The sequence below is a fragment of the Ursus maritimus genome, unplaced genomic scaffold (genome assembly GCF_017311325.1).
Source record: "Ursus maritimus isolate PB19 unplaced genomic scaffold, ASM1731132v1 scaffold_4, whole genome shotgun sequence".
Classification (NCBI taxonomy): Eukaryota; Metazoa; Chordata; class Mammalia; order Carnivora; family Ursidae; genus Ursus; species Ursus maritimus.
In genome coordinates this window covers 69,375,097-69,399,483 of record NW_024426552.1, presented here as the reverse complement: position 1 = coordinate 69,399,483, position 24,387 = coordinate 69,375,097, and the positions used below count along the sequence as shown (strand labels likewise).

General features: G+C 34.0%; 1 protein-coding gene across 8 annotated transcripts in view; it reads left to right on the top strand.

Annotated features, from left to right (window-relative positions):
• The window catches only part of DLG1 (discs large MAGUK scaffold protein 1), a 272,209-nt gene that overhangs the window by 142,748 nt on the left and 105,074 nt on the right, over positions 1 to 24,387 (top strand). For 5 of the 8 annotated variants that reach the window (XM_040621402.1, XM_008708348.2, XM_040621403.1 and 2 more), the window contains 2 exons: positions 6,845 to 6,943; positions 16,993 to 17,046. In XM_040621402.1, the coding sequence (XP_040477336.1) occupies positions 6,845 to 6,943; positions 16,993 to 17,046 (153 nt within the window). The remainder of the gene's footprint in view (positions 1 to 6,844; positions 6,944 to 16,992; positions 17,047 to 24,387) is intronic. The other 3 variants (XM_008708351.2, XM_008708350.2, XM_008708349.2) reach the window with 1 other exon arrangement.

The following is a 24,387-nucleotide window of genomic DNA, read 5'->3' as shown; positions in this document are numbered from 1 at the left end:
TTAAAATGTAAAACTATGAAGAAATTTAATGAGAATGTCTAAAAATGATTGTTAAAACACTTTCCCAAAAGCTGTCAATTTCATACTGTCATAGAAAAAGTACTTTTAAAATATGTACAATCCAATTACTTTACAGAAATTTACAATTTTCTGCAATGTTCTTTGAGACACTGTTAATATTATAGCCTCTGTTGTCATGGAAACAAGTCTCTGAAGGCAGCCTCAGAGGCTAATGATTCTATGGTGTTGCTATGGATAGAAACAACTGAGACTGTTGTTAGTCACATGGTCATGATTTAAAAAAAAAAAAACTCTTTGGAGCTGATCTTATTGAGTGATACAAATGGAGCAGGAAAAGGATAATGGTATAATAGTTACCATTGCCTGACGAAATATGTATATGTATATAAGATTTTTCAAGTTTAAAATGCTTATGCTGAATTTCTCCTTTTCTGTAATAACCCAAATATAATGGTTACTGTATTTTGCCGTCTCATTGTTTACATTAGAATCGAAAGCATGACATTTTCCATTTTAGAATCTTCTACAACACCCCAGAATTTTACACTGCTCTAAATTCTGCGCTTAAAATATCCTCTTACCTTTTTTATTTTACTCTATTATTACTCTGTTATCAGATCTAACATCTGTGCTGTTCTGCATCACTCAGCCTTCATTTGATTATCTATTATTTGTTTAGGGCTGTATTTTCGTTTCAGATGGACTAAATGAATTATTTTGTTGTTCTGTAAATCTTTGTTACCTGAATTGGTTATCAGCTATGGCTAGGAAATTGTATGTATTGATATGTTACTTGTTTTCGAAGACTTTCTCAACAGGATTCACCTTTTTTAAGAAACTGGCAGAAGCGTATGTTCTTTTTCAAAGTACTTGTTCATTGCCCTTTAGAGAGTCGGGTGGATTAAGATGGCGTAAGTTGTTTTAGGATTTTTTTTAAATGGTATTCAGATCCTTATCTCAAGGAGATAGCTTTATTTTTTTTTTCTCAGTTTTTTTTTTATTAATAATGATTTTTTATTATATTATGTTAGTCACCATACAGTACATCCCCGGTTTTCGATGTAAGGCTCGATGATTCATTAGTTGTGTATAACACCCAGTGCACCATGCAATATGTGCCCTCCTTACTACCCATCACCGGTCTATCCCATTCCCCCACCCCCCTCCCCTCTGTAGCCCTCAGTTTGTTTCTCATAGTCCATAGTCTCTCATGTTTCATTCCCCCTCCTGATTACTATGAACATTGGGGTGCATATGGCCCTTCTCTTCACTACGTCTGTATCTTTGGGGTAAACACCCAGTAGTGCAATGGCTGGATCATAGGGTAGCTCAATTTTTAACTTTTTAAGGGACCTCCACACGGTTTTCCAGAGTGGCTGTACCAACTTGAATTCCCACCAACAATGTAGGAGGGATCCCCTTTCTCCACATCCTCTCCAACAATTGTTGTTTCTTGCCTTGTCTATTTTTGCCATTCTAACTGGCGTAAGGTGGTATCTCAGTGTGGTTTTGATTTGAATTTCCTTGATGGCTAATGATTTTGAACATTTTTTCATGTGTCTGTTAGCCATTTGTATGTCTTCATTGGAAAAGTGTCTGTTCATATCTTCTGCCCATTTTTTGATTTGTTTATTTGTTTCTCGTGTATTGAGTTTGAGAAGTTCTTTGTAGATCTTGGATACCAGTCCTTTATCTGTAGTGTCATTTGCAAATATATTCTCCCATTCCGTGGGCTGCCTCTTAGTTTTTCTGACTGTTTCCTTGGATGTGCAGAAACTTTTAATCTTGATGAAGTCCCATAAATTCATTTTATCTTTTGTTTCTCTTGCCTTTGGGGATGTGTCATGAAAAAGGCTGCTTTGGCTGATGTCGTAGAGGTTGCTGCCTATGTTCTTAAAGGAGATAGCTTTAGAAGAGGCTTAGAGCCAAGGTTACAGTGAGGTTTAAACGTAATAAATATTAAAGGATTTATAGTTTATCATAAAGGGTTATGAAGAGCAGCTGCCTAGTGGAGGAAATTTTTGTGCTTGACCTTGAAATTTGACGTAAGCATTTAGCTCTTATTTTTATGTTAAAGTAGATTATTAATCAGCTAATATCTGACCCCACTAAAGAGGCATAAGGAAACTTTAGAGGTGATAGCTGTATCGGTTACCTTAATTGTGATGGTTTCACAAGTGCATGCATATATCCAAAGTCATGAAGTTGTTTACATTAAATAGGTGAAGTTTTTTGAATATCAGTTATACCTCAATAAAGCTGTTTAAAAAAAAAACTGAAGTTATAAAAAATAATGATAAACTTTAGACTTTTTTTCCTTTGATACTTTGGATGACTGCAGCAGTTATTTTGTAGCGTATCGGTCAATTTGGGTTTGTCTGATGTTCAGTGACTGGATTCAAGTTATGCATCTTCGATTGGAATTTCTTAGAAATGATATGTTTTTATTATATCCTGTCAGGTAGAATGGTTTTGATTTGTCCCATCCTTGGTAATGTTAACTTTAAGATAGTATCTGCAAGATTTCTTCACTGTAATTAATAAACGTTTTTAAGAGAAATGCTTGAGTGGGTCCATGTTCATCTACTAGAATGAAATGGAAGGTTCATTCAGCAGCAGTGGAATTTTTACATCTGTTGATGTTTTTTGAATGTATTATTTCTGTGATGTTTGCCAAATGATGATTTTATAACTCTAGAATTTCTCTACATCTTTTAGTTGGCATTCTTCTATTAGGAAATGCTTTCTGTACTCTTCATTTATTTTTATAATTATTAAACCAATATGGACTCCTGGAATCCTGTTTTTATTCAGTGTATGCCATTGTTATCTTTATTTTGAATCTCAAATTGTTCCCAGTCTGACTGATGAAAACCCTTCACGCTAACTCCTGTGTCTTTTGTCCTACCCTCATTATTCCTTGAGCACTTCTGTATTTTCTGGCACAGCAGGTTGTTCTAGAATCATATTGTACTTGCTAAGCTCTAGCACTGAAATTCAAGCCATTTCTCCAAAGACTCCTATTTATTTTTTTATTTGAGAATGGGTATTTAGAAACCATGATCTGAGTGCTGGGTGTGTTCATGCTATTGGTGTGTTACTGCCCCCAGATCATCTTTGTGGGCAGAGCTAGGGAATATATGTACATATAATTTATGTACATTCCTGTCTGTGTTCCTATGTCTATATATATTGAAAACCATGCATTCATACTAATACCTCCAGTTCTGTTCTAGAACCTTAGGTATCATGCTAATTTTTTCCCTTTCCATATTTGTAACTCCTTTCTCTGACATGAGGAATCTTGTTCCCATTATCCTTTATATACGCATTTATTAGATCAAAATCTCCTGTATGTAAGCATTCTCCCATCACTGCTCCTCTTGGTGGGACACCCTCCTTACTCTGCCCAAGCTCCAGCAGATCCCCTTTTTACTCCACTGAGGTCCCTAACTTCATGCCAGATGACTCCTACTGCCACATTTAGGTTCCAGCAAAACACATCAGGCTGCTGCCACTGCTCGGCCCATGTGGACACCCTCCTTACCCTGCTCAGGCTCCAAGCACCCTGTGCTAGACCACTGCCACCCCTCTACTCCCTGCATACAGACACTCTCCTCACCCTCCTTGGCTTCAACAATCTATACCTTCCTGTTAAGACTTTACCTACACCAAGGTCATGATGATATTCTGTCATTATTATTTTCTAGAAATCTAATTTTTGTACTTCTCTCAATTGTGTTAGCAAACAGTCTGCAATTAATCTTTAGTATTGTGTAAGGTAGAGATGGGATTCATTTCATTTTCTGTATGTATACCCAGTTGATCAAGTGGCAGTTCTTTTAAAAGTATCTTTTTCTCACACTTTGTTGTAAATCAGGAGTCAGAGCCTCTGGGTTTTCAAACATTTTTAAAAAGTGATATAAGTATTAGACTGAAAGTTGGTTAGCATTTAAGTGATGCATTTTAAACTCATGTGGAGTTTAAAGATTTTTTTTTATGGAAATGATATATAATTAGTGACTAGAGTCCCAACCAGACCTACAGGGACTTTATTGACTTACAAACTGTTCTTACAAATGATTTTTAATTGTTGTGTAATATTTAATCTTATGTAATTATCATTATTTATGAACTTAACCTTTCCAGCACCTTTGGATATTTAGGATATTCCACATTTCCCCAAGTATGAACAATGGTCAATAGACTGTATTACGATTCTTAGAATACTAGAATTAAGTCTAAGCGCTCAGACATTTTTAAGGCTGTAGATAATTACTACTAAATTGCTTTTCTATTTTTTTTTTATTTTAATGATTTTTTTATTATGTTAAATTGCTTTTCTTAAAGTTTGTATGAATTTATATATCCAACAACAGGAAAGGACCTGTTTCCATGCATTAAAATTTGCTTTGAGTTTTTTTATTGTGGTAAAATATATCTAACATAAAATTTGTCATTTTAACCTTTTTTAGTGTATAATTCTGTGGCATTAATTGCATTCACAGTGTTGCAACCATCATATTAGGTTTCCAGAACCTTTTCATCACCTCTCACAGGCTCTGTGACCATTAAGTGATAACTTCCCATGCTCTTCCCCCTAACCTGGTAACTTCTCTTCTACTTTCTATCTCTATGAATATACCTATTCTAAATATTTCATATAAGTGGAATCATACAAAATTGTCCTTTTGTGTCTGGTTCATTTCACTTGAAAACATAATGTTTTCAATATACATCTGTGTTGTACCGTGTGTCAGAATTTCATTCCTCTTTATGACCGAATAATATTCATTATATGTATATACCACATTTTGTTTATCCATTTGTCTGTTGATGGACACTTGGGTTGTTTCTACCCTTTTGGCTGTTGTGAATAATGCATAGCTGAACATTGTGATGTAAAGTATCCAAGTCCCTGTTTTCAGTTCTTTTGAGTATATATACTTAGGAATAGAATTGGTGGGTTATATGGTAATACTGTGGTTAGCTTTTTTGAAGAACCATCCAACTGTTTTCCACAGCAGCTTACACCATTTTCCATTCCTACCGACAGTTTTTGAGGATTTGTTTCTGCACATTTTCACCAAGGCTTGTTTCTTCGTTTTCGTTTTTCTTTTTTTATTACAGCGTCCTAACAGGTGTGAAGTGATATATTGTTGTAACTTTGATTTGCATTTCTCTAATTTGTTGAGTATCTTTTCATGTGCTTATTGGCCATTTGTATATCTCCTTTGGAGAAATGACTACTCAAGTCCTTTGCCCATTTTTTAATTCTCTTTTTGTTGTTGAGTTGTAAGAGTTATTTATGTATTCTGGCTATTAAAGCCTCATCAGATGTATGACTTGCAAACATTTACTCCCATTTTGTAGGTTGTCTTTGCACTTTCTTGATAATGTCCTTTGGTGCACAAAATATTTCATTCTGATGAAGTCCAATTCATTTATTCTTGTCACTTATACTTTTGACATATTTAAGAATCCACTGTCAGATCCAAGATCATGAAGATTTACCCCTATGTTTTCTGGTTTTATGAGTTCTAGTATTTATAATTCAGTTGTTAATTAATTTCTCATTAATTTTTGTATATGATGTGAGGGTGATATAACTTCATTTTTTGGTGTGTGGATATCCAGTTGTCCCAGCACCATTGTTGGAGAGAACCCATACGTATTTGATAAATTTTGATTGATTGATTTGATAGACCAAGAAGGTCTACATTGTAATTTTAATTTGTATTTCTTTGTTAGGAAAAGCATAGTTTGGATTTCAGCAAAGTTGTTCTTCCTGTTTTAAGTCTCTTTTAATGCACCTTGTCCTGTTATCAGTTTGATTTTAATGTTTTTCTTACACATGTAGAACGTGTTATTGGTATAGTAAATGTTTATGAATTAATCCAATTTACAAGGATTAGGACAAGCTACAGAATACCTCTTGTTTTACATTTACATCTTTGTAAAATTAATTTAATCAAGCCAGATAGAGTAGCAAATAAAATATCAAAGCCTCTTAGTTTATGTCACTAGAGTTCCTCTTTGTTGATTTTTTCCAGAATATGTCTGGCACATAATAGTTACTCAATGAATGTTAGTTGAATTAATGACTTTAAAGGCAATTGTTTTAAAAGATTTAATTATTTATTTGAGAGACAGAGCAAGGGCACAGGGGGAGGGGGACAAAGGGAGAGGGAGGGAGAAACTTAAGCAGACATCGTGCTGAGCAGAGCGCAGGGCTTGATTCCACAAGGCTGAGATCACCACCTGAGTCGGCTCTTAACTGATTAAGCTACCCAGACACCCTCTTAAATGCCATTTTAAGGCAGGTTATTGCAGTTCTTGATAGTAGAGGTCAATAGCATAGATCTTAGGAAGTTGTATAGATTTAAGTCCTTTGAATCTTTTGTGAATTTCTAAGCCACAGTTGCCTGCCTGATGGGCTAATAAAATTGCTTTTGACTCCTTGAATGTAAGGAGGAAAGTAGTCAAACATATTCTTAATGCTGGAAAAATACTTTGTAGTCTTCGAAATGAGTGTTTTGTCTCCTAGAGGAGAAAATTCTAAGTCATTATCTTTTATTATTTTCATTGAAACATCTAAAAAGTAGTCACTCATTTTACAGTTCTTAAAATTATTATTAGTGGTGTAATGATTTCTAAAATAATTTCTGAAGAGCATTTTCTCATTTAATTTGAAGTAACATATTAATATTTTACCTATTTCTCAGTTATTTCTGAAAACTATAATTTATGACAAAATTTTCTGTTGTGTGTTTTTCTTTTATTTTGGTATTTTTCCTGATTTTTTGTCGTTGATGATTTTTAGCCAACAGAAGCTGTACCTCCCTCTTCTCCCACTGTCCCTGTGATCCCTGTCCTGCCAGTCCCTGCAGAGAATACTGTCATCCTACCCACCATACCACAGGTTTTTATTAGTTTCTTTTTTCTTTATAAAAATTTCATTTGCTTTTAATGTTTCATTTGTATTCTTTTCAAACTGTTTTAACTATTTCTTTGTTAGATTTAGTAATTCATTTTGGACTTCAACTGGTGTTTTTAGGGAATTAAATATTTGGGATTTAATATAAAATGGGTTCAATATGTGCCATTTTTAAGGTTAACTATGAAATAGGACACATTCTAAACTTTGTAATATTGAACCTCCTTAGATTTGTATGCATTTTGTACTTATAAATTTGTTTGAATCAGTTTTTATTTGCTTTAGGAAATTTTATTTTCTTAAGATAATAAAAATTATTATCCTCATATTCTACTGGATGTGTCATTCATACAGCTTTTTGTTTCCCAATATATATTTATCTTCTTTGGAAATATTTGTTTTTCTATCATTTGGTTAAATAACATTCACATTTATTAGTTAAAAATAAGAGCCCATACATGTAAAGTACATGGGAATTCTTTGTGCTATCTTCGCAACTTTTCTGTAAATCTAAAATTATTCCAATAAAAGTTTATTTTTAAAAAGGTAATGTTTGTGTGTGTACACACACACACACACACACACACACACGGTGGAATATTACTCAACCATAAAAGAATGAAATCTTGCCATTTGCAGTAACGTGGTTGGAACTAGAGTGTATTATGCTAAGCAAAATAAGTCAGAGAAAGACAAATACTGTATGATTTCACTCATACGTGGAATTTATGAAACAAAACAGATGAACATATGGGGGGTGGGAAAGAGAGGGAAACAAACCTTAAGAGACTCTTAAAGATGGAGAACAAACGGGGCTGATGGAAGGAGATGGGGGATTGGGCTGGATGGGTGATGAGTATTAAGGACAGCACTTGTTATGATGAGCACTGGGTATTGTATGTAAGAGGTGAATCACTGAATTTTACTCCTGAAATCAACATTGTACTGTATGTTAACTAACTAGAATTTAAATAAAAATTTGAAAATAAAATAAAAAGATAACATGTGACAGTCAAAAAATAAAATGAAATGCTAGACAGATGTTAGAGAATATGAACTTTTTTAGCTTCAGAGCTTCAGTAGTTCAAGGGATGACTTATTAAGATACTAACTATCCTATCAACTAAGTCATCTAAAGTCAAAATAATGATAGTAGTATTGCATATAGTAACTCAGATCTCTATTGTAAACAACCTCAATCTCATTTAAAGTATAAATAAATGCATCTTTGACTATTTTTATCATTACTGATCTGTGCATAAAATCTAGATAAAAATAGTATGCTTATTGTGTAAGTTCCATTGGGAGTAATATGAGATATCAATTGTGATTACTTGTTGCAGTGCCCTTCCCCTCTCCTAAAAAATGAAAATCAATGGGAACATTATGCAAAATAGGATTCTAGGGGAGATTACAGATACTACACTAAGACTTCGGTCTGTGTTATTATGTTACTACTTCTACATAATCTTTTACTCTATGAAAATCATTAAAAGTTAAATCATTGTAAATGATTGAATAGATAAATTCAGATGGATTTTTTCCTCTTTGTTGCAGAGAAGAAATTGAATTTATAAATAAAATATAATTCTAAGCAAGCAGCCTATGTGTTATGTAATATTGTAATAATATAACATCTCTCCAAGCATCTAGGATTTAGTAATACAATATTTTTTTCAAGTAGGGGATTTGGAAGTTTATTTTACTCTTGTCACTTCGATTCCTCTTTTGATGTTAAAGTAGTTTCCTAAAATCCTTTGAAATTTTGTAGTATTTTCTGTTCTTATATTCCATGAGGAACCTGGCCTTTCCTGCTCAAAGATCTCTGACTTATTTACTCCAAGTGTCCCTAACAACATCACACTATATTTGGAAATTGTTGAGACATTACATAGCCCTGTAGTTATAAATGAGAGGTCTTAGAGGCAGATTGATCTGGTTTGGAATTCCAGTCCTACAACTTTACCAGCTGTGTAACTCTGAGCAGTTTTCTGAACCACACTGAGCTTCTGTTTACTCATCTGTTAATACTGAAGATGATAGTAGTACTAGCTTGAGATGTTGTTGGAAGAATAATAACGTATGTGCAGCTGGCACATGATCTTGGCTGTTCATATTATTAGTGTTATCTCATATTTCTTTGAGACAGTGAACCAGGGAACAAGTTAGAAAAACAAACGAGGATATGTGCACAAGAGAAAGGCTTATTTATTCTACTTTGCCTCATTCTAAGTTTTAAATACACTATGAAAAGTCCATGTAGGGTAGATTAATCATGTATGTTGTATAATGCGAAGAGCCTACAGGTGTGCCTCGTTTTTCCAGAATCAGTAAGTGTGTTCCTGATTAATCAAGTATAATACGGACATTATAAAAATTAGTATAACTGATTAAAATGTCCTCAAATAAATTTGAAAGCTATGCTTAATCTATAACACAATTTTTAACATTTTAAATGAAAATAATTTTTCTTCTAAAGATCTACTACTTTACATTTTAGATGCATCAGGATATAATAGATATAGAAGTAGGAGACACAAGATTTGGAGTCTAGTCCTACCTTTGCAATTCAAATAAGTTACTTAACCTCTACATTTTATACTCCCTTCATCTATTAAAATGGGGGATAATGCCTCCCTGACTACTTTAAAATGAGTTTGAGGATCAGGCAAGTTAGATAGAAACCCTAATTATAGACTGTGTGTGTATGGTCTAATTATTTGTAGAAGTTTTGTACTTTTCAGAGTACTTTTATATTGATCTTTTAAATTTTTGAAAGCTTTTCCACAATAGGAATTATTATACTTATTATACATAGTGATACAGAAGGCCTAATGATAATGAATGGCTGCTTGCAAGGTTGCATGAAGAGCACAGACTTTATAGTGAGACCTGACTACCACTTCCCGGCCTCACCCCTTTCTGGCTGTGTGATAGTGGAGAAATGACTCAGCTTCTCATAGCCACAGTTCTCCACATAGATACTGACCTATTAAATGTCTTTTTTCCACCCCAGAGTAAATGATTTGCTTGAAACCAGATGCTTTAGACTCTATTTCTACCAATTTTGGGGATCTGTCATGTAATTAAGATATTGTTAAAAATGCTTTGTAACTAATTTGTGTGTGTAAAATTCTTTGTACATACTCGTTTATGTGCTTTTGGAGGGATTGGTGTTCATTCAATTTTTTGTTATTGTTCCAATCATGTCGTTACTAAGATGAATATAACATTGTCCTTGACCTCTAGGAGCCTATTGTCTGTGCGAGAGACAAGTTAACAATTCCCACATGACATGAGAGTAGTTACATAAGAGGTACAGCCAGTGCAGACCATTTTTTTATTGCTTTTGGACCATTCAGGTTTCACAAAACATCTGAGCATTGAATCTCAAATCATTTGATCATTAGTATAATCTAAAGTATATTTTCATTTTACTGGTAATCTTAAACAGAAGAGCATACTTCGAGTTACCTTGATGACCCTTTTTAACTACATACTACTATCTGACTGCAGTGCCCTTATTCTGTTTGTATTTTGAGGGGTTTTTTTGATTTGTTTGTTTTACATTATTTTCAAATTTCAGACTTAAGAAAGTTTCAATAATAGTGCAGTGAATTCCCATATATCTTTACCCAGATCCCCCAATTCTTAACCTTTTACCTACCATATTTGCTTTATCATTTCTCTTCCTATATAATTATATTACTTTTTTGAATCATTTCAAAAGAAGTTTCTCTCCCTTTTACTTCCAAATACAGATATTTTATAACACTATATATTTTTTCCTAAGAACAAAAATACTACCACAGTATATGAGCTATATCAGAAAATGAACATTAGCATAAAACTAGTATCAGATTAATCTGCAGACATTAATTATATTTTGCCCATTGCCCCAATAATGTTTTTTGTAGGAAAAACAAAAATAGGTCCAAGATTTTACACTGCCTTCATGACACTTTAGTCTCCTTTAATCTGGAGTAGCCCCACTGTCTTTCATGAATATGGCATTTTAGAAGAAAGCAGGGTAGTTATTTTGTAGAATATATTTCAATTTGTCTTTAATATGTCTTTTGCATAATTAGGTTGAGGTCATATATTTTTCCCAATTTTTTTTAGTTGTGGTAAAATACATAAAATGCAAAAATTTACCATTTTATAACCATCTTTAAGGTTACATATCAGTGGTATTTTTTGAAAGATTTTATTTATTTATTTGAGAGAGAGAGAAAAGAAGGGGAAGCAGCAGAAGACAGAGGGGGAAGTAGGGAGCCTGATGCGCGGGTCTCCATCCCAGGACCGCAGGATCATGACCTGAGCTGAAGGCAGACACTTAACCAGCTGAGCCACCCAGGCATCCCTACGTATCAGTGATATTAAGTACATTCATATTGTTGTGCGACCATCACTGTCATCCATTTACAGAACTCTTTTCATCTTTCGTATGTGAAAAACCCACTGCAAACATTGTAGTCAGTGGTGAAAGACTGAAAGCATTTCCTCTAAGAATATATAGAAAATAAAAAGTGATGTTACAACTGCTGCAATAATATTAGCTTTTGTAATTTCCCTTGTATTTATCTTTACCGAGATCTTTATTTCTTCAAACACCTTGTGTTACAGTCTGGTGTCTTTCATTTCAACCTGCAAAACTCTTTAGCAAAGAATTTTTTTCAGGGCAGCTGTACTGGTAATGAACGTGCCCCCCACCAGCTTTTGTTTATCTGGGAATACCTTGATTCCTCCCTCACATTTGAGGAACAGTTTTGCCAGATACAGGGTTCTTGGTTAACAGAGGTTTTTATTTTAGTGCTTTAAGTATATTGACCCACTGCCTTCTCACTTCAGAGTTCCTGATGAGAAACCTGTTGATAATCTTATTGAAGATCCCTTGTATGTAATGAGTCACTTTTTTCTTGCAGCTCTCAAAATTCTATGTCTTTGTCTTTCAACAGTGTGATTTCAGTGTGTCTCAGTGTGAATCTCTTTGAGTTCATCCTATCATGAGTTTGTTGGGCTTCTTGAATGTTTGTATTTATGTGTTGTTGTTTTTTGTTGTTATCAAATTTGGGAATGTTTTGTTCATTATTTGTTCAGATATTTTCTCTGTTCCTTGATCTCTCCTCTTCTGGGACTCCCATGATCTGTGTGTGGGTCTGTTTAATGGTGAACCAAGATCCCTTAGAATCTGGTCATTTTCTTTAGTTCTTTTTCTTTCTTTCTCAGACTTAATAATTTCATTGTCCTATCTTTAAGTTTGTTAATTCTTCTGCCTGCTCAAATCTGCCTTTGAATTGCTCTATTGAATTTTTCATTTCATTTATTGAACTTTTCTGTTCCAGAATTTCCTTCTGATTTTAGGTTTTCTGTCTTTTATAGATTGTTCTATTTTATCTTTTAAATTTTTTCCCATTTTTTTCATTTTCTTTGTCCACCTTCTTAGTTCCTTGAACATCTTTAATATGGTTGTTTCAGAGTCTTTGTGTAGTAGATCTGGCGCAAGGTTTTTTTTAAAGGCCTTTCCCCTTCCTTCCTTCCTTCCTTCCTTCCTTCCTTCCTTCCTTCCTTCCTTCCTTCCTTCCTCTTTATCTTTGAATGGACCACACTCTGCTGTTTCTTTGCATGCCTTTTGATTTCTTAGCTGAAAACTGGATGTTTTACTCTTATGATGCTGTAATTCTGGAAATCAGATTTTCCTCCTTTCCTAAGATTTTCTGTTGTTTGTTTTTATTTTTTTTGTTGTCGTTGTTGTTTTGGGATTTTTTAAATTATTGTAGGCTATCTCTGTGCCAAGAATCAGTCTGCAGTATAAACTTAAGGTCTTCCTCAGGTCTTTTTTGGGCCTGCACGGTAACATTCTAATTTCCCTTGTATATGTGGCTGCTTTTGAATATCCTAGGTTTCAGTGTCTGACTCTCAAAAGGGAAAAAGAGAAAAATGACATGGTGGGAGGAAATGTTTGCCCTTTAAATCCTCTGGAGTCACTTCAGCCATAGGGGAAGAAATTTGTATCAATTATGGGCAGTTCAATAATGGCCACTGCCTCTTTGTCTGCACTCCTGTGATCAGAAGCAGCGATTAGTGATCAGAGCACAGATCCCATATATTTGAAGGATAGTTTGTTTTTGTTTTTGTTTTTTTGCCCCTCCTGGTTTGTGCAATTTTTGTGCCAGCTGCTCCAGGAAACTTGCCCAACTAGCTGTTACAGGGCAGAGGGATGGGAGTAGGATAGTTGCTACTGTGCTAAGAGCTGAAATTGACTGAATTAACCACAGTTTACCATCCAGTACTTCCCCTGGAAGTTGCAAGCCTTCAATAGACTACTCTGGAATTCAATAGAATTCCAAAATAGTTACATCACATAGATTCTGCTAGGGCAATTATTGTCTGGGTGACAAATTTGTGGTGCTTCCTATTCTGCCCTCTTCCCAGAATCCATCCTATTTGTTTTTACATTCACTCTTACTTACATTGATCCCCTAAGTGATAGCATGTAACTTTTAATGCAGTGTGTCTCAAATTAGAATCCAAGATGTGTTCTCTGGGGTTTGTGAGTTCTTCATATGAAAAACACTTGTTTATAATTTAGTAGGGGAGAAGGAGACAGACACTAAAATAGCATAATGAAACTTTGATAAATGGTAAGAAGGAGAAATACAATGCACAGCATAAAAGTATTTTCTAAACTCCTAATTTTGACCTGTTTTTAAATAGCTAGATTTTAGAATTATTTAAAGTTTTTTTTTTAAATGTAATATTACTTTCTGAAATAGTGTAAGGATGCTGCAGTGTGTTACAGCAGCAATCCCTGTGAGACCCATTATTAATGAAGTGGAATACTAAAAGTTGCATGAGCAAAATTATGTTTCTTAAGTCTTGTTATTGATACTTGGTCAAATTCTTTAGGGGTTTGTTAGTTCCTCTTTTTTAGAATATCCCTGTCGCTTTACTAACCCCTACCCCCATCTCTAATCGTATTGTAGGACTTCATCATTGTTCTAGTTGAAACATACACAATGGTATATGTTGTTAATAAATAATAATAGATTAACCATAGGTTTCTATGGTTTATAATAAATTCTCCTTTGTATTTGCTGGATCCTCACATAGTCCTCTTGGGTAAAGGCATGTGTTGCTATCTCTGTATAGATGGAGTACATGAGTTTAAATAACACTTGTGACTTACCTATATAGTCAGAGTTACTGAATGGTAGAGTGAGATAGAGACAGCACTAGAACCAAGTCTTTTGATAAGTGTCACTTGAAGCAAGGTGTGGGGGAGGGGTTTCTTCATTTGAAGTAACTTTCAAGTAGATTCTTCTCCAGTCTTCTTGTTGTTTAATTGACTCCTAAGTAAAGCTGATAATTTTATGTCACCTGTTCTGCTACCCATTGTCCTGGTTACAGATCCCAAGGTCTTAAACTAGTCAGATTTGCTACCATTTCTGATTTTAGCACTCTACCTCAGCTGTTTTAAAGTATGTGTTTTCTGTGGCCAAATTTTTCTGCATCTCTTCTTTTAGAAGTACCCCGTTCTTTAGCTTTGTTGCTAGGGTATTGTGTCTTTCTGAATTGTGTGTCATACCCTCCAAACCCATTCAAATTGTCCTACCCATTTATTTGCATTCCTACCTCCTCCAAATTGGAGAGCTAGGGAGTATTACTTTGTCAGATACCATTTCTGTATTTCGTAATACAAGAATTTAGAAAATCTCAAGTTATTAAGTAAAAGTATAGTTTATTCCAAGTTAAATGTTTTTATGCTATTACTGCTAATGCAGTCTTACATATTTTTTATCTTTATTTTAGGCAGCTAAACTTGAGGCAGTCAGATCATGCCTCTTTGAGCTTCCTTTATATAGGCTCTTATTTGAGTCCATCTTTTATGATCTTTTTGAAATAGCTAGGTTTTCTGAAATTCTTGCTTAATCCTCAATGTGAACACTCTTTTTTGTCCAATTTCATGTTCTTTGTTACCATCATTTCCCTTCAATTACGATCATTCACTCATGTTAATTCTAAAGATACATCTAAAAATAACTTATTGTACATATATTACTTATCTGTACTTTAAGTCAGAATTACAAATTATTTCACTAGTCAGTATTTTTTATTTTGAACTGAACTTCAAAATTGAAATCAACTTTATGGTGTGAATGCTAATATCTTAATAGCCACTCTAACCTATAGTATTTTACAACTGCCTTAGTTATTAACCTCCTACAAACTGAGCAGTTGACTCAATATAATTTTTTTGCTTTACTTTTGTTAAAAATTTCAAAAATACTTACATGTAGAGGGAATAGTACAGTGAACTCTCACATATACTCATCACCGGACTATAACAATCATTAACTCATATGCACTCATATGATCCATAATCCCTCCCATTCCTGACCTCTCATTGTCATTATTTTATTTTGAAGTAAGTTTAATACTTTATGTCATTTTTGTATATATTTCAATATCAAATAGACTTTTTATATGACTAGAATCAAAAGATAACTTCTATACAACGATGATGATAAACAACTTTTTTCACTATATGTTTGGTAATAAATGGGCAGAGGGAACCAAAAGGGTTTGTTGCTGTAATTTTTGAAGAAGGTAACTTCTTTCGTAACTTTAAATACCCTTTTCTTTCTTGCCATCCTCTGTAATTGCTTAAACAAAATACGGTGAAGTTGTGCCATTAATTTTTTTAATGAAATGAAATATTATCAATTTGAGGAATCTGTATACGTCATTGGATAATTTCAGATAGTCATAAAATCTCAAATGTCTGTAAGTTGACTAGTTTTATTTAAATAGTAATCGTACAAATAGTATTTGTATCATGTTGATTAATTGAATTTAAATAAAAAATTAAAAAAAATAGTATTTGTATTTACTAGGTTTGCTTTTCACTAAATCATTTGAAGATAGATTATTACATTCAAAGGTAGGACCTGCATATAAAGTAGTTAATGTCATGTTTATATATAATAAAGTATTCTCATTTTTGACCAGTTGCTTCATGTAGCCTAAATGCATATTATATAATTATTAAGCCATGCAACTGTGTTGTCTTTAAGCATTTTGTCATATCATCCAGATCTAGTACTTTGCTAAAAATAGTGTAAAACATTTGAACCTTTTAGAAAAGCCTAGACACTTGGAAGAAAATGGTTATTTTGTGTATAGTGTTTCTTTCATACAGTTTTTATGTTTAATTCTTTAGTTAATTGGAATAGCAGAATTCTTAATGTTTATAAACATACCTCCTAAAATATGTTTAAAGGATAGTCATTTTTTTTATTCTAAGAAAATGTCATTTGAAATGGTACTTTTGTATTCTTAAATATGCAGGAGAAAGATAATTTTGAGGGGGAGCACGTCAGTTTTCTGGTATGTTCATAATATGTTCTGATATGTTTTTCATTTGGTGTTTATTGCATTTTATTCTTTAAATTTTATTTCATCTACATAATTATTACTTTACAGCTTAACAGAAAACCAAGCTTGTTTCAATCCATACTTAATCAGACATGTCTGTTTTTATGTTGTTGTTTTGCTTTTGGTTTTTTGACTAATGTTATTCTGTGAGTTGTCTAGAATAACAGGTGGAAAGCAATAATTGCAGCTGAAAATAGAATTTTTTTCTGGGTGATAGAAGATTGGAATCTTCATGGTATCCTTGGGAATAGAAAAGCTAATGATTTCTGAGCAACTTGGGAAGAGTTCTTATGCAAAGCATATTTGTGGATTTTTTAAGAAGGCTGGTGAATTTCTTTATAAATCTTAAGAAAATTATGTCTGTTTTAGCAGAAATAATTTATTTCTCAAAAGCAAATTAAATTTAACTGTTATACTTAACTCTTTTCATCTGCTGCTGGAAACTGGATTCATTGGTTAACATATGGAAAGCTCATATAAAATTATAATTTAAGAAATAGCAAATCTTTCATTTGCTTCTAACATTTGTGAACATTGATATGGAATGTGTCAATTTTTCCTGTTAAGCTAACAAATTTACAATTCTTTTCTTTAAGGCAAATCCTCCTCCAGTACTGGTCAACACAGATAGCTTGGAAACGTCAACTTATGTAAGTTCAATTTTCTCCACACATTTAAATAATTCTGCTTTTCCTCTTCAGTTTTTGATACATATACAAAGATCACAGCTTCATTTTTTTTAATACATTGTACTTGTGATGTTCTTTCACTGATCTGTAATTGTTAAAGTATGTGAAGCAATACTGTCCCTTTTTGGTTGTGTTTTTCCCATACTTATGTAAAGCAGAAATGTTAAAATAGAAATTGATGGTTTATTTTTAAGTTAAAATGATTAATGTTCACTAAAGGCTTTCTCTGACCCGTGGTCACTTCACACTGTGTCATATATTCAGTCATTTTAGAAATCTAGTTGAATGACTAGATTTTTAGTACCCAGTTTTATATGTATATTCAAATATTAAAATAGTTATAACTTCATACTAAATGAGTAGTGCTTCTCTGTAAACTTCTGTGTTAAAAAGCCCTTAAAGATAAGCAGACAGAACAGCATAATCTAATCCAACATTTTTTACTCCAAAGAAAAATGTCTTTGGAGATATTTAAGTAGAAATAGTTTGCATGCTTTTTTTCCAATCAAATGGTGCATAGTTTTATAGACTGTAAAAGTCCTTTTTTCCCATTTTTTGAAATGTAGTTGATTACAGTTTGTACTTTAAAACATTGCCTAATTCAAGGTCATGAGGACCCTGAGGTTTTCTTCCAAGAGTTTTATTCTTTTAGCTCTTAGACTTGGATCTTTGATCTATTTTGAATTAATTTTGTATGTTGTGGGAGGTAAGGGTCCAACTTCATTCTTTTGTACGTGGGTACCAGTTGTCCTGTCCCATCACCATTTTTCAAAAAGACTATTCTTTCTACATTGAATGGTCTTGACATCCTTGTAGGAAATCAGTTAATTATAAATATATGGATTGGAGCACCTGGGTGCTCAGTCAGTTAAGCCTCCGACTCTTGATTTTGGCTCAGGTGATGATCTCAGGGTCGTTAAGATCAAGCCGTACATCTGCCCCAGTGCTGGGTGTGGAGCATACTTAAGATTCTCTCTCTGTACCTCCCCCCCCACCCCCCAACCCCGCTTGTGTGCACTCACTCTCTCTCTCTCTAAAAAAATAAAAAATAAAAATACGGATTTATTCTGGATTCTTAATTCTCTACTAGTGAGTGATCCGTATGTGTATCCTAATGCCAGTACCACGTAGTATTGATTACTGTAACTTTGTAATATATGAAATCAGAAAGTATAAGTCCTGCAACTTTTTAAGTTTGTTTTGGCTATTCTGGGTTCTTTGTGTTTCTATATGAGTTTTAGGATTAGCTTGTCAATTTCTGCATGCAATAAAAGGGCAGCTAGGATTTTGATAGGAATTGATTTGAGTCTGTAGGTAAATGGGGGCGGTATTGCCATCTTATCAATATTATGTCTTCTAATCCATGAACACAGGATCATGTTCCATTTGTTTACATCTTTAATTGTTTTCAGTAATGTTTTAATTTTCAGGGTACAAGTCTTAGACTTCTTTCGCTTAACATTTATTCCTGAGTATTTTACTCTTTTAATGCTGTTGTAAATGGAATTGTTTTCTTAATTTTATTTACGGATTTTTTGATTGCTAGTGTATTAGAATATAATGGATTTTTAGGAATTCATTTAGAAATATAATAGATTTTGATCTTCTGTCCTGCAACCTTACTGAACTTATTTACTAATGTTTTTGTGTAGATTCCTTTAAATTTTCTATATAAGATCATGCCCTCTGCAAATTGAGATAGTTTTACTTCTTTTTATAATCAGGATCGATTGATCGATTGGTTGATTGATTGCCTAATTGCCCTGGCTAGAACCTCCATTACAATCCATTACAATGTTTAATAGAAGTGTCAAGAACAAATATCCTGGTCTTGTTCAGTCTTTTACCATTAAGTATTATGTATTATACTCAGTTTTTAGTATTAATTGATATAATTTCATTGGCATTGGGGTTGATTCTGTCTCTGTGTGTTCCTGCTCTTTTTTTAAATAGTGAAAAATATTAAGGTAAGGCAAAGTTAAAAACAAAAATTCTGAGTTCTTACTGGTTTCAGTATTAAGTTGGAAATGAAGTAATTTGTTGAAATAATACTCATCTGTTTGTCTTTTTTTTTTTCCTTAAGACATCCTACAAATAGTGAAGGTTAGGAAAATTCATTCAATTTGACTTTGGTACTTTTCTTACATACTAAAAGCTTCTTCACTTTTTCCATGTATAATATAATTGATAACTCCCAGTATTTATAAATCAACCTAAATGTTGCTATTCATTATTAGTAAAATCTTATAAGTAAGTTCTTTAGAGGTTAATAGTTTTGTATTTAGTTATGTTAATTTTTCATTAGGAATAACATTTTCTTCTTCCCATTTTTATTTTTAGATTCTTACCTTGTGTTGGTATAGACTTTGAAGTTTTTAATTGCCTGAGATTATGCATGAATAGGAACTCTGAATCACATGACTATTGATAGATAAAATCCTGACTTTCAATATATTAATCTAGAGTTAGAAAGGAATTACTGAATTGAACCTAAACAGCAAGGAATTAATAAATTGGGCTTCTTTTTAAATCTTCCTTTGGAGAAGTCTTATACTGATTATGTAATAGGATTTGTCTGTCCTGTTCAGATATATTGGTATAGGCTGATGAGAAAATGAAAATATTTGGGCCTGTAAGGGACTGAGGACATCTGTGTTATAAATTTTCCTCTGCCTTTTTATAGCATGTATGTACCCATAATTAAAGCAAATTGTATTAAAAAGAAAAAATTTATACAACTTAAAAATTAATAAGTGCTATTCCAATATACTAGCAGCAACTAACTGTAAATAAATCCATTAACTCTATCGACAAAAATATGAAATACCTAGGGGCGCCTGGGTGGCTCAGTCATTAAGCGTCTGCCTTCAGCTCAGGGCGTGATCCCGGAGTCCTGGGATCGAGCCCCACATCACGCTCCTCCCCTGGGAGCCTGCTTCTTCCTCTCCTACTCCCCCTGCTTGTGTTCCCTCTCTCTCTGGCTGTCTCTCTCTGTCAAATAAATAAATAAAATCTTAAAAAAAAAAATGAAATACTAGCAATCAGTTTAACAGAAAATTATAGAGTTTGTAGTAAGAAAACTATAAAACTTCGCTGATGGCATAAAAGAATACCTAAGTAAGCAGAGAACAGATTTTATTGCTGAATAGGAAGATAATGTAGAGATCGTCATTTTCCCCAGATGAATCTGTAAATTTGGTATAGTACCAGTTATAGCCCCCAAAAAGAATAAGTGTGTTTGGGGGATAGGGAAGGAGGTGGGGAAGAGAGGGAGAGGGGATGACATAAGAAGAAAAAGGAAGAATTTTAGAATTTAGTTTCTCCGTTGTACTAGCCACATTTCAAGTGCTGAGTAACCATATGTGGGTAGTAGCTCCTGTATTGGACAAGGCAGATTATAGAACATTTTATCATCACAGAAACTTCTTTTGAACAGTACTGATGTGTAGAAAAGTAAAAACTCAGGAATAGTCAAGTAAAATTTAAAGTAAAAGTAATTGTGAGAGATTTACCTACCAAATAATAAAACATATTATAAAACATCATTAATTAAAGCAGCAGAGTTGTGGTCCCAAACTGGATGGATCAGTGGAGTATAACTTAGACATATGTTGTATAATTCTGATTTTCTTTCCTGGTCAGCTTTCTTTTAGATTATGCTCTTAGTTACAGCTTCGTAGGTTTTTTTCTCCGTGAATGTTAGGGGTTTTTTTTTTTTAATATTTAGAAATTTACCGCCTATTCTTAAATGTCTTTGTAATTTGTGCCTTTTACCCAGACTACTGCCATAACTTCTTCACCAGTTTACTATTCTCCAGTTGCTCTCCATCTATTCCATACTATCATAGCTCCTTTTCTGGAAAATCTATTAAACCTACTTGATGCTCAGAAACTTTCAAAGAATATTTCTCATTGCTTGGTACAGCATTCAAGACCTTTCATAGGGCCCAGTCAGCTTCTAGTTTCTGCTCCAGCTTTGATCCCCTACACAATCCCATTTTGTTGATAAGCTTAAATTCAACACCTAGAAAATATTAGCAGTGACAGTTCTCAGGAAATATTCTAGATCTATTCTCATATTTTTAAAGAAGAAAAGTTATTTTGTCAATGTATTCATATTGCCTAAAGATCAGTCTCCTCAGGTTTTATTCCCATGTTACCTCTAACCCTGTCCTGCTAATTGAGAGTAATAAACCTTACATAATGATGTAAATAATATATTAGGCAAGAATTTCATTCCTATTGGAAGCCACATTTTATAAAGATATAAAAAGAAAACTAAGCAAACCAACCATTTTGTAGTTTTGCTGGAAAACATACTGCTGTTGAAAATATTACACCACCATTGGTTTTTTTTCACTTTTAGTGTTGATGAATTGATACCTACAGGGTAATTTGTAGTTTTGGTAATGTACTCTTGGCATTTTGAAGCCCACTTTGACAGTGTTTAAAGTTGTTATCACATCGTCTCTGTATATGAAATTATCAGACAGTTTTATGTTATTGAAGGTTTAGGACTAAAGTCATTCAGAGTCCCTATGGTCTTCTCACTTTTTACCTTTTTACGATCACTCTATGCTACCTGGAATCCTCACTAGATCTCAATGACTGAGCATTAAATTAAACACCAAACACATGTACCATATATTTATCTTTTGAGAAAGATTAATGGTGAAAATCTCAAATTTCTTAAAACAGAAATCATAAGGTCACAGTACAGAAATTTTACTTAACACCGAAAGGGCCATATAAGCACACATGTTGAAATGTTTTCCAGAATAAAATTTCAGAGTATTTAGAAATAAACAAATGAACAAAAATAGAGCCCAGTGTAGCAGTTTTGAGATTTGGCCAAAGCCATGTGCCAAGGAAAATTTATTAACTTTAATGATGTTTTTAAAAATAGAAGAATAATCAGCATAAATGAATTGGGCGTTCAGCTCAAGCAGCTTTAAAAAAAAGTCTAAAGAAAGAATAAAGAATTGATAAAAATAAAAGAAAGTGATAGCATAGAATGTGATAGCTTAATCAGTATTAAAACTACTTTGATAAGGACTGAGACTTTTAGCAAGTCTGAGCGAGGAAATATAAAGATGATACAGATAACCTTTAGAATAAGGAAAGTGTGGGGCGCCTGGGTGGCTCAGTCGTTAAGCGTCTGCCTTCGGCTCAGGGTGTGATCCCGGCGTTCTGGGATCGAGCCCCACATCAGGCTCCTCCACTGGTAGCCTGCTTCTTCCTCTCCCACTCCCCCTGACTGTGTTCCCTCTCTCGATGGCTGTCTCTCTCTCTGTCAAATAAATAAATAAAATCTTTAAAAAAAAAAAAAAAAAGAATAAGGAAAGTGGTATAGCTGCAGATAAGGGTTTTATTTTTACTCACAAAAAAAGGACTTCTAGTCAAGTTGGTAGAATATGTATATGGATAAACCTCCTGCATTCTAGACGCATAGAAATCTGTTAGAAGGTGGGGGAGGGACAATAAAATATCCCCTAAACTGAGCAGACACTTTGAGACGAGAAAATGAAGCAGACTGCTCCATACAGTTTACACAGTTCTATGCAGGGTGACTTACTGACCAGCAGAGAAGGGTGAGTTTGGGTGGTTGACAGTCCATGGCAGCTGCTTGGCTATTCTCCATAAAGTCTGGATTTTATAGAGCGAGGGGACTTACAGAATGGCATTGTAGTGAGATCAAAGGGTTCACATGCACCTGATTGACTACTAATCTTTAACTGGATCTTGTGGTGCCATTTGTACATCTGGGAGGGGAAAGACTATATTATCTCTTAATAGATTTGTGGGAGGCCAAAGGAAGCCTCCCCACACATCCAGGCCTTGGTGGGCATTTCTAAGGTATGTATATTAATCTCCAAAGGGCGTGGAACTTGTGGTGCCCAGAAGTCATCAAGCAAACATATGAACAAGATGGAGGGCCAAAGATGGAGTCGGTATTGTCAGCACTCCTACAAAATGAAAGATTAAAAAGAAAAAGTATATGTGTATATATAAGAAGAAAAGCTCTTTAGGTGAGAAAGAGAGTTAAGAAAGTAACAATTGGGTTTGAATCCATTAGAGCCATGAGAACCCAAAAAGGTAGAAGAGATGGGTTTCAAAAGCCCCCAAGAAAAAACTCCTAGGCCCTAAGCTGGAGCTGAATTAGGGGTGCTTTCTTAGAGTATGGTGAAGAAAGCAAAGTAGCTTACATAGATGACATTATTCCGTTGTTTCATTATTCTGTTGCTGTATAACAAACCACCCTGGAGCTTTAGTGGCTTAAAAAACAGTTCATTATTTCTTGCGATTTTTCGGGTTAACTGGAAGGTTCTTTTGCTTCATATTGGCTGGAGCACTGGAAGAGGCTGGAAGATCCAAAATAGTCTCATTCATGTGACTGGCAGTTGATTGTTGCTAGTTAGGAGTGCAGCTGGGGCTTTTGGCTGAGGACCTTAATTCTCCTTCATTTGAATCTTCCCATGGGCTATTTGATCTTCCTCACATTACAGCTCCTAAATTATTTTATTTTATTTTATTTTATTTTATTTTATTTTATTTTATTTTATTTGTTTATTTGAGAGAGAGTGAGAGAGAGCACAATCAGGGGGAACTGCAGAGGGAGAGAGAGAAGCAGGCTCCCCACTGTGCAGAGAGCTGGACGTGGGGCTCGATCCCAGGACCCTGGGATCATGATGGGATCATGACCTGAGCCAAAGGCAGACGCTTAACTGACTGAACCATCCAGGTGCCCCTATACCTCCTGAGTTCTAAGAAAGTACCTTCTAAGACAAAGGCAAATATTACAAGGTATCACATGACCTTCAGAAACCACACAGCATCATTTGTGCCACATTCTTTTTAACAAAGCTCATCTAGGACTTTCCTAGATCCAAGGGAAGGAGAAATAGGTGACATCTCTTGATGGTAGAATGGTTTAATCATATTGCAAAAGAACATATAGGATGAAAGATGGAGGCATCTAGAGAAATGCAGTTTGTCACAATCCCTGTTTGACTTGATCGAGTATTTTGCATGGCCTCATTTCATCAGAAATGTTAAAGCAATGGCATGAACCTGAATTAATCTGATCCCAAGGATTATTCACCTTTCACCAATGGCCCTCTCTGTGGAAATTACTGCTTTCAGGAGGGAGTAGGGAATAAATCGGAAAGAATAAGATTAAGTGCTTGGTCTGTAAGATGTGAGCAAGAACTTGAATGGGGAATCAAATTTGGACATGAAATAATATAAGTGAAATTTGTGACAGGAAGCACTAAAGTAACAGATGCAGAGGTGGGAACTTGC